General features: G+C 49.3%; 1 protein-coding gene across 1 annotated transcript in view; it reads right to left on the bottom strand.

Annotated features, from left to right (window-relative positions):
* The window catches only part of ERICH6B (glutamate rich 6B), a 43,262-nt gene continuing 32,874 nt past the window's right edge, over positions 1–10,388 (bottom strand). The window contains exons 6-9 of the mRNA XM_067016900.1: positions 8,495–8,580; positions 8,205–8,357; positions 959–1,184; positions 1–309 (exon numbers count right to left, since the gene is read on the bottom strand). Coding sequence (XP_066873001.1) covers positions 1–309; positions 959–1,184; positions 8,205–8,357; positions 8,495–8,580 — 774 coding nt within the window. The remainder of the gene's footprint in view (positions 310–958; positions 1,185–8,204; positions 8,358–8,494; positions 8,581–10,388) is intronic.

Below are 10,388 nucleotides of genomic sequence, written 5' to 3'. Positions count from 1 at the left end.
CTAGGGCTTTGGGGGTTTCCTCGGGGCTTTGGACACCTCCACCTCCCCGAAACATTCAGCACGTGCCGAAGCAGCACAGTTTGGTGACTGCCCCAGCTTGGAAGATGAGAGTTCCTTCTCCAACTCATACTGTCTTGTTGGCAAGATCTTGATGCCCTGTATGAAGCATTCCAAATCAGAGGTGGTCAGTATATTCAGGATCTTACTCATTTTTCCCAGAAGGATCTGGATCTTCTGAGCTGTTGAACTGAATTCCATCTCCAGGACTGCTTTCTTCTTCATTTTGCTCAGCACCGCCGGGGTGATGTACTGTGGGAATTCACAGGCGGCTCTTGAGGATTAATGCTACCTGGGCACCAAGCTCCCCCCACGTCAGGATTAGGACCCTGTGGCCAGGACCGAGTCTTCCCTGGAAACATCACTCTCCAGGGCGAATCTGTGAACCCAGCCCTACCACCAGCAACCTTTCTGTTGCTTCCCCAAGACACTCACTTGGCCTGTGCCCGTGGCCACATCCCAACCTGACCCCAAACCAAAGGGTGGCCAGCTGCTGGGCCCTGTGGTGTGAACTGCCTTCCAAAGGCTGTGCCCTCCTGGGGGCGTCCAGCTTCTCCCTTTGGATTCCCTAGCACGGCAGGAGAGTGAGGCCCTCACGGTGTCTGCCTATGAGCCCCACATCTGTCTGGCGCACCCTTGGAGCATGTCTGGGTCTTGCTGGGATGAGAATGTCAGTTTCCTCAGCTCCGAATCTTACGTTAAATGATACGTGTTCGGAAGTTAAATGATTGCTTTGTATATGGTCAAGCATCGGGTCAGGGAAGGGGGCCTCGTTTCCCTAGGAGTTGGAGTGTTGAGGAACCTGGCCTGGAGGCCTGGGCACGGGCCAGTTCAAGCCAGCAGTGGCCTGTGTGTGGGTAGTTCCCCACCTGGCAGAAGATGTGGGGAGTTGAGACCTTACCTTGTACTTGGTGCCTAGGTTTAAGCAAATGTGCTTCTTTTTGTGGATGAAGCGGAAGATGATCTTATCCTGGCTCCTTATTTGTACCTTGATGTACTGGTTGATTTTCAAGGAGATGGGCTGGACGGGGGGTGCGTGGATGTGGAGGTTCAGATCCCACCAGTTCCAGGCCTTCTGGTACTTGTCTCTGGCGAAGTAGTATCCCAGGTTTTGGCTCAGGTTCAACCTAGACCAAGAAGGCATCAGGCAGCCACAGCACTGGGCCCCGGGGGCGAGGGCACAGCCTCTCCCAGGGGTGCAAGCCCGCCCCTCCTTCCTCCCCTCCCACCCTTGCTCCTTCCCCCCAACATGGGGCCTTGGCAGGTGGGAGAAATGCCAACAAGGAGGTGAACCCATCTAGGCGCAGCCCTTCGGCCCTGGCCTGTCCACGTTCAGTCGCCTCTGGTGCCCCTGGCCCCTCACACCCAATTGCTCCTTTCAGTTCCCGGGTCACGCATGCTCCTGAACTCCTCATGGCTTTGCCGTGCTGTTCCCTCTGGCTGAAGAGGTCTCCCCACCCTGCTTGGCGTGGTCGACTCCTGCTTATGCTTTAAGTCCCAGCTTAAATGTCACCTCCTCAGAGAGGCCCTTCCCGAAGCCCCCTGAGTCCCCTATATGACTATCTCCATCTCTTTGTTAATTTCTTTCCTATGATTTACTAATACACATTGATTCTCATTATTTGGTGTAGTTGGGTTCTATAAAGTTGCCTCAAACACAGAGTTAACGAATACTGAACCACTGCTCCCTGGGGAAATAGGTGTGTTTGTATATCACACATAGATAACCGTACATACTAGAAACAACCCATCCTGGTAGATTGCAGCCGGCGGCCCCAGAACTGAAGCTCCTGGCACCACGTGCCCTGCTCCTCCTGGCTCCATCCTCTGGTTCCCTCGTCAAAGCTGAATTAAGAAGGCAAAGCAGCTGGGAATGTGCCCATAAGGCAACTCACATCCTTCAGTGCTCTGTGCGTGTTTGTGACGCTATGTGAAATGTGTGCATTTGCTTCTTTCCCCTGGGAGCAATGGTTCAGGGTTTGCTAGTTTATGTTCTGGAGACCTTATAGAACAAAACTATCTCGAATAATGAGGATCGACTGGGCTTGCTTATCATCCGTCCGTCCCACTAAAATGGAAATGGAACCTGTGGTCTGGAGGGAAGGGTCCACCTCTGTCTGGCTCCCGGGTGGACCCTGCCCCACACCGCGCCTGGCGCCCGCGTAAACAGCTGTGGGTGAGGGAGGGGTGGTGGGCTCCTCCCTCATCCAGCCCAGGCCCCGCTCTCCGTTGAGCCGTCCTTTCCTGGCATTTCAAGCCCACCATACCCCTCTGCCCTGGCTTCTGCTTTTTGAATCCCACCAGTGCTGTCTTGAGAATTGGTGCTGAAGGGCAGCAACTTCTCTCAGGAACCAAATGCAGAAGGGAAGAGACTCTGGGACCTGGGTTGGTCAGGAGAAGGTAGGGTTTGGGGGAGCCTGGATTACTCAGACCACCTGCCAGGCCTCGTCTGGGGGTGTTCAGGGGCCTTGTAGGACGCTGGCAGGGAGAGGCCGGCTCAGGCCTGCTAACGGCTGCCTTGTTCACTTCCAATAAGGAGAACTTCTGGTCACTCCCCAACGCTAGGTCCTCCTGTTGCTTTCCACTGCCCACCGAGCCAAGTGTAAACGATTAAGTCCCTTCACCATGGGGCCCAGCCTGTCCAACCACATCCCTCTTTACCTAGACAAGAGGCTGTGATGCATGTAATGAATTAAAAACCTGGGCTCTGGAGCCAGACTTTCTACGTTCATAGCCTGGCTCTGCCACTTGCAAGCTGTGTGACCTTGGGCCAGTTACTTAACCTCTCTGTGCCTCAGTAAAATGCAGATAATAACAGTGCTTTACTCATAGGGTATTTGTGAGGATTAAGTGCCTGTACAAAGCAGTAAGTCAGTGAACATTAGGATCTCCTTATTATCACTGATGGAGAGGAGGGCAAAGAGGAGTCTTCTTTCACTCTGCAGGGGAGCGGATCCCCGCTAGCTTGTAACCCTTTAAATGGCTCCCATCAGAGTTTTTGCACGAGGCCCTCTCCACTTCCCAGGGTTAGGATCTGTCTCAGCCTGGAGGTATCCAGTTCTGGGCTAAGGCTCCCTCAAGAAATTGGGGTCTAGAACACCCAGAAATGGTGTGAAATTGAAGGCTTCTTCTAAGGGGGTGTAAAGATGCAAACTGTGGAGGTGGTGGGTCCCCGAGTTTAGGCAGGTCTGGGGCCCTTGCTGTGTGGGACCCTGAGCTCCAGAGGGAGGCCTGGTCTGCGGTTCCTCAAGCGTGGGCCTGGCGGGTGGAGGTGATGCTTAGTTTCCACACAGCCGGCAAACTTCAGCCTTGCCTTCTGCCTTCCCTGAGGAGATGGAATCAAAAAATGACCCAAGAAATAGTCAGTCCTCCAATCAGCTCGGGGCTCCATCCTTCCCAGGGCCTGTGATGCGAAGGAGGAGTGGGGGCGGGGCTGGACCAGGGGAGCCGTGGGATTCCCGGAAGTGACGAGGGTCTGCGGGGCGGGGGGGGGGGGGGGCCTGGTGCAGCAGCTGAATGTTCCCAAATGGCTAGGAGGGCGTTTGCCACAGGATCTCTCTCCCAGTGATGAGGGGCCTGCAGTTCTGACCGTGAAGCCCGTCAGGGGCCGAGTCCTTCTGCGGTGGGAGCTGTCTTCTCGGGTGCCGCCACCCGTGAGGGTGGAAGCAGCCTGGGGCGCTCTGCCCCGGGGTGTGAACTTTCAGGTGTGATGGGTGTGAGGCTTTACACAGGGACAGCCCCTCTCCCATCCAGGTCTCTGATGCCTGAAATGCGATCCGTGGCGCCACTTTGGTTGAAGTCAAATGAGATGAGAGCTGGACCCAGAGAGAGAAGATGCAGCTGCCCTTGGGAGAGGCAGTAAGAAAGCCTTGGCAATGAACTGCTTACAGCTGAGCGTGGAGGGGCTGCCTGGGGCCTCCCAGCCTGTGCGCAGAGCGGCCGGGCCCTGCCGGGGAAGCCGGGGCGGGAGCACTTCTCTTCGCCCACTCCGTCTGCTCGGCCAGCAGCAAGAAGGAAGGGCAACAAAAAGCAACAGCGACACGTCTGTGGAGGCTCTCCTGCCACGGGGGCCCCCGACAGGCGGTGGGTGAGAGCAGAGGCCCTCGGGGGGCCCGGGCCCTGGCCTGTGGCCCTGGGGGCAGGATGCTGCCCGGGCCCCTTGCCTAGACTTTCGGGGCCCGGTCTGAGCAGAACCGATTCTCTTTCAACATCCCACAGCCTCTTGGTTGCAAGCGGCCCAGTTTCTCCGTGAAGGAGGAGTCCAGGGTTCGAAAGGGAGGTATGTCTCCCGCTCTGGAGAATCGGGAGCTGTGGTCAGCAGAGTCTCCGAAAAACTTCCAAGGCAAGAGGTCTGCAGGTCCCAAGGAAAGAGACGGGAGATGAGAAGTTAGGGGCTCCTGGGCCAGGAGGGGACCACGAGGCGAGTGCCTGGGCCTGGAAGCTGGGCTGCCCAGAGGAAGAGAGGTTGAACCACTGGCCACTGCTCTCCCCCAGGACAGGACCTCTGGGCCCATTTCCTCATGGAGTTGAGGCTTTCCTGGAGTCCCAGGAACGGTCTGTGGTGTCACACAGCAGCCGCCTCCTGGAGGGGATGGGATGTATTGCCTCGGAGTCCCCTGTCTTTATCTTACAGCCCCGAGTGGGTGCCACAGCCCTGGGAGACGGGTGGGCACACCGGCCTGGGCTCCAGCACCAGCCAACCCCTACAATCCCCTGGGAAGCTTTTAAAGAATGCAGATCTCCAGGCCCCGCCCCAGACCTACAGAATCAGAATCTCGAGGCGGGGGACAGCCTTTCCCCACCTCTGAGCACCATCCTTCCCCTTGGTTTTTTTTTTTTGTTTGTTTGTTTGTTTTTTAACAGATTTTATTTATTTATGTTTTGGCTGCGTTAGGTCTTTCGTTGCTGTGTGCGGGCTTTCTCTAGCTGCGGCGAGTGGGGGCTTCTCATTGCGGTGGCTTCTCTTGTTGCGGAGCACAGGCTGTAGAGCACAGGATTCAGTAGTTGTGGCGCATGGGTTTAGTTGCTCTGCAGCAATGTGGGACCTTCCCGGACCAGGACTCGAACCCGTGTCCCCTGCATTGGCGGGCAGATTCCTAACCACTGCGCCACCAGGGAAGCCCCTCCCCTTGGGTTTTGATGCGCTAGGATAAGATGTTGTTTGTCTCGCAAACTTTATTTGATAATTTAAAAGAAAGCTTTACTTCAGGCTGAGTCAAAATTCCATAAAACTGCTCGCCTGTGATTTTACTATGGCTTGGGGCGAACGACCCATCATTTTCTCTGCACCTAAGTTTCCTCAACAAGAATATGAAAGTAGATTTTCCCTAGGTCTCTTGTGGCCGTAAAGTTTAAGTGTCATTAGGGAGAAGAGGCCCTACTGTATGTAGCAGATGCTATTAGAGGTAATTGACTGAGTTTCTGGTCCCCACTCCCAGATGCTTCTTGTATCCAGTACTTCCCCCCTTTAGACATCAATTTCCTTCTTTAAAAAACATTTTTTTTTAATTGACATACAGTTGATTTACAATATTGTGTTAGTTTCGGGTGTATAGCAAAGTGATTCCATTTTATATATTTTTTTCAGATTCTTTTCCATTATAGTTTATTACAAGATACTGAATATAGTTCCTTGGGCTATACAGTAAATCCTTGTTGTTTATCTATTTTATATATAGTAGTGTGTATCTGTTAATACAGTACTCCTAATTTGCCCCTGCCGCTACCCTTTCCCCTTTGGTAACCATAAGTTTGTTTTTTTGGTCTGTTTCTGTCTTGTAAATAAATTCATTTGTATTATTTTTTAGACTCCATATATAAGTGATATCATATAATATTTGTCTTTCTCTGACTTACTTCACTTGGTATGATAATCTCTAGGTCCATCCATGTTGCTGCAGATGGAATTATTTCATTCTTTTCTATGTCTAAGTAATATTCCATTGTATAAATGTGCCACATCTTCTTTATCCATTCTTCTGTTGATGGGCACTTGGTTTGCTTCCATGTCTTGGCTGTTGTAAACAGTGCTGCTATGAACATTGGGGTACATATTTCTTTTCGGATTAGAGTTTTCGTCTTTTCTGGATATATGCCCAGGAGTGGGATTGCTGAGTCATATGGTACCTCTATTTTTAGTTAGTTTTTTTGTCTTTAAGATGTTGGGGGTAGGAGCTTATTAATTAATTAATTAATTTATGGCTGTGTTGGGTCTTCGTTTCTGTGCGAGGGCTTTCTCTAGTTGTGGCAAGCAGGGGCCACTCTTCATCGCGGTGCGCGGGCCTCTCACTATCGCGGCCTCTCTTGTTGCGGAGCACAGGCTCCAGACGCGCAGGCTCAGTAGTTGTGGCTCATGGGCCTAGTTGCTCTGCAGCATGTGGGATCCTACCAGACCAGGGCTCGAACCCGTGTCCCCTGCATTAGCAGGCAGATTCTCAACCACTGCGCCACCAGGGAAGCACTATTTTTAGTTTTTTAAGGAACCTCCATACTGTTCTCCATAGTGGCTGCACCAGTGTACATTCCCACCAACAGTGCAGGAGAGTTCCCTTTTCTCCACACCCTCTCCAGTATTTACTGTTTGTAGGTTTTTAAATGATGGCCATTCTGATTGGTGTGAGGTGATACCTCATTGTAGTTTTGATTTTCATTTCTCTAATAATTAGTGATGTCGAGCATCTTTTCATGTGCCTGTTGGCCATCTGCATGTCTTCTTTAGAGAAATGTCTATTTAAGTCTTCTTCTTTTGATTGGGTTGTTTAATTTTTTGATATTGAGCTGTATGAGCTGTTTGTATATTTAAGATATTAAGCCCTTGTCGGCTGCATCGTTTGCAAGTATTTTCTCCCAGTCTGTAGGCTGTCATTTCATTTTGTTTATGGTTTCCTTTGCTGTGCAAAGGCTTATAGTTTGATTAGGTCCCTTTTGTTTATTTTGGCTTTTATTTCTTTTGCCTTGAGAGACTGATCTAAGAAAATATTGCTATGATTTATGTCAGAGAATGTTTTGCCTATGTTCTCTTCTAGGAGTTTTGTGGTGTCATGTCTTATATATAGGTCTTCAAGCCATTTTGAGTTTATTTTTGTGTATGGTGTGAAGGTGTGTTCTAACTTCATTGATTTACATGAGGCTCTCCAGCTTTCCCAACACCACTTGCTGAAGAGACTGTCTTTTCTCCATTGTATATTCTTGCCTCCTTTGTTGAAGATTAATTGACCATAGGTGTGTGGGTTTATTTCTGGGCTCTCTGTTCTGTTCCATTGATCCATACATCTGCTTATGTGCCAGTACCACACTGTTTTGATTACTGTAGCTTTGTAGTATTTCCAGACATCAATTTCTATACAAAGTGCCCTCCAGGAAGGGCAGATACCCCTGAGAACAAAGTAGTCAACCAGGAAATGGTGTTGAAGACCTCATAGCAGAGAAAATATTCTAAAAACCAAGGCCTGGAGAATGAAAATCTTTTTTGGAATTAAAAAAAATATATCAAGAAGTATAAAGTTGGTTCAAGACAATATGCATTTCCCACTCCATGACCATTTAGAACAGAAGGCAAGGGAGAAATCCTGAAAAGACAGAGTTCTTACACCAAAGAGGTGGAGAAAAATTCTGAAGCGACTGAATTACCTCGAATTGGTAAGATGAGGTTTCCCACCATTACCAGAAATGGGAACATAACAACTAAGTTAGTTACAATGAAATATTTAGAAGTTATATTTTTAAAGTACGATACATGCCCCTCCAAATCAATCACCATACCCTCCTCTCTGAGGAACCTGAAACACAGGGTCACTAGGTCTTTCTAAGGTAGTTCTGATGAAGTTTGATTCTTAAATGATATAGAGAGCTGAAACCAAAAGGGTCCCACCTTACTCCAGCTTTGAGTCCGTGATTGCTATTTCCTGGCGGGGAAGCAATGGTGCAAAAAGGATAGTGTGCCATCTGAGGTCAGGGACCTGTCTTACTGTTCCATCGTGATACCATCTCCCCAGGTGTGAGTCGGATGAATGAATTCATAAGTGAATGAGAGAGAGAGGGGGGGTGCTTAGCCAGAGAGAGGACAGCTGTGCAGACTGGGAATCAAAACCTTAATCACACTGCTTTTCCTCTGAAAGGGTTGTTTGAGACTCATGACCCAAGCTTACCAGATGTTTCCATTTTCATCATAGAAGGTGGCATGGCCAGAGTTGTTGATAAGCGCCCGGACACACATATTTTCACTGTCTTCCAGAATGATGTATGTGAACTTTCCCTCTTTTATACTGAGGATGAGCATAGCCAGGTGTCCTGATGGATAACTGGGAGATGGTTAAGGCTCAAGTCCCCTGGAGAGGGCAGAGCCCTGCGGAGGACGCAGGCCCCAGTAAAACCCATGCCCGGCCCCGAATCACAGACTTTTCAGGCATCATATGTGTCCCTGTGCTCCAGTGGATACTATATCTGGCCTGATCCATCGGGAAAGAGAATTTGGAAGACAGTCTCACTGGGGTAGAGAATGATTTTTCCATCACCTTGATGTACCTAGGAAGAAGAGACAAGCCTGTGAAAAGTTCGCAGGGGCTGATTGTCCTTAATCAGAGCATGGTGTTGTCACTAGAAGGTTTGAGATCAGTCTACTTACTCTGATTCCCGCATGCCACCCACCCATCACTCCCCCACCCATAACCACCACCAACTTGCTGTGGATTCCAGGTGGGAATCTTCTCAGGGCCTCAGTTTACCTGTCTATGTGACAAGCAGGCTGAAATGGATCTCTCTGTGCATGTGTGCGCGCAGATTTTATTTTATTTTAAAAAATTTATTTATTCATTATTTATTTTTGGCTGTGTTGGGTCTTTGTTGTTGCGTGCAGACTTTCTCTAGTTGCGGCGAGTGGGGGCTACTCTTCGTTGCGGTGTGCGGGTTTCTCATTGCGGTGGCTTCTCTTATTGTGGAGTGTGGGTGCTAGGCACGCGGGCTTCAGTAGCTGTGGTACGTGGGCTCAGTAGTTGTGGCATGAGGGCTCTAGAGCGCAGGCTCAGTAGTTGTGGTGCAGGGGCTTAGTTGCTCTGCGGCATGTGGGATCTTCCCGGACCAGGGCTCAAACCCGTGTCCCCTGCATTGGCAGGTGGATTCTTAACCACTGTGCCACCAGGGAAGTTCCGATATAAAGTTTTAAAAAAACCTCTACTGTCTCTTAGTCATGTCTTTGTCTTCATTCTTCATAGTATTTATACCTTTTCTTTTTTGTTTTTCTGGATCAACCTTGCCTGGAGATTTGCCTGTTTTACTAGTCTTTTTAAAGAGCCAGCTTTTTGGTTTGCTTATTCTATTTCTTTGTTTTCTGGTGTATCAATTTCTGTTCCTATCATTATTTTCTACACACGTCTTCTTTCTGTGAGTTTTCTGTATTAGTCTATTTTTCTACTAATTCCTTAAATTGAACATTGAGCTCATCGATTTCCATCTTTCTTCTTCTTCACAATCCTCTTCCTCCTCTTCTTTAATATAAGCATTTAAAGCTATAACATTTCTCTCAAAATACTGTTTTAGCTCTTTCTTCCAAGTGTAGATATTTACCTTTCATTTCATTCTGACTCCTTTCACATTTTCGATATGATTTCTCCTTTGACACACAGGTTATTTACAAGAGTGTTTTAAAATTTGGGGCTTCCTTGGTGGCGCAGTGGTTGAGAGTCCGCCTGCCAATGCAGAGGGCGCGGGTTCGTGCCCTGGTCCGGGAGGATCCCACGTGCCACGGAGCGGCTGGGCCCGTGAGGCATGGCCGCTGAGCCTGTGCGTCTGGAGCCTGTGCTCCGGCAGCGGGAGAGGCCACAACAGTGAAGGCCCGCGTACCACACACACACAAAAATAAATAAAATAAAAAATAAAACAAAATAAAATTTGCACATGTGCAAGTTCCTTTTGGCTATGTTATTATTATTACCAATTAAAATCCACAGGGTTAAGAGAGCAGAGTCTATATGGTATCAGCTCTTTAGTATTTTCTGTGACTTGTTTTGTGGCCGAGTGTGTTGTCACTTATTGTAGCTGTTTCACTTGTGCTTGAGAAGGACGCCTGTCCTCCAACTCCCTCGTGTCCCCATCAGGCATTAAAACCCAAGCCCTTGGGTTATCAGGACAGTTCTTCTCCTGCTTCCCACCCCTCCCCTCCACCAGGACACACCCACCTCACCCACACTTCTCGCTCTCACTCTTCTCTTTTTCCAGTTTCTATTTCTGGTATTACCTCCCGCACTTTCTTATACACTCTGCATTTCAAAGGATGCTTTTTACGTTTTGTCTAAATTTCCCAGGTGTTTGTAGCAGGACACCTTTTGAAATCATCT

Source organism: Kogia breviceps, chromosome 16, assembly GCF_026419965.1.
Source record: "Kogia breviceps isolate mKogBre1 chromosome 16, mKogBre1 haplotype 1, whole genome shotgun sequence".
NCBI classification, from domain to species: domain Eukaryota; kingdom Metazoa; phylum Chordata; class Mammalia; order Artiodactyla; family Physeteridae; genus Kogia; species Kogia breviceps.
Note: the sequence above shows the minus strand (reverse complement) of the source record. Positions and strands in the feature narration are given on the sequence as shown.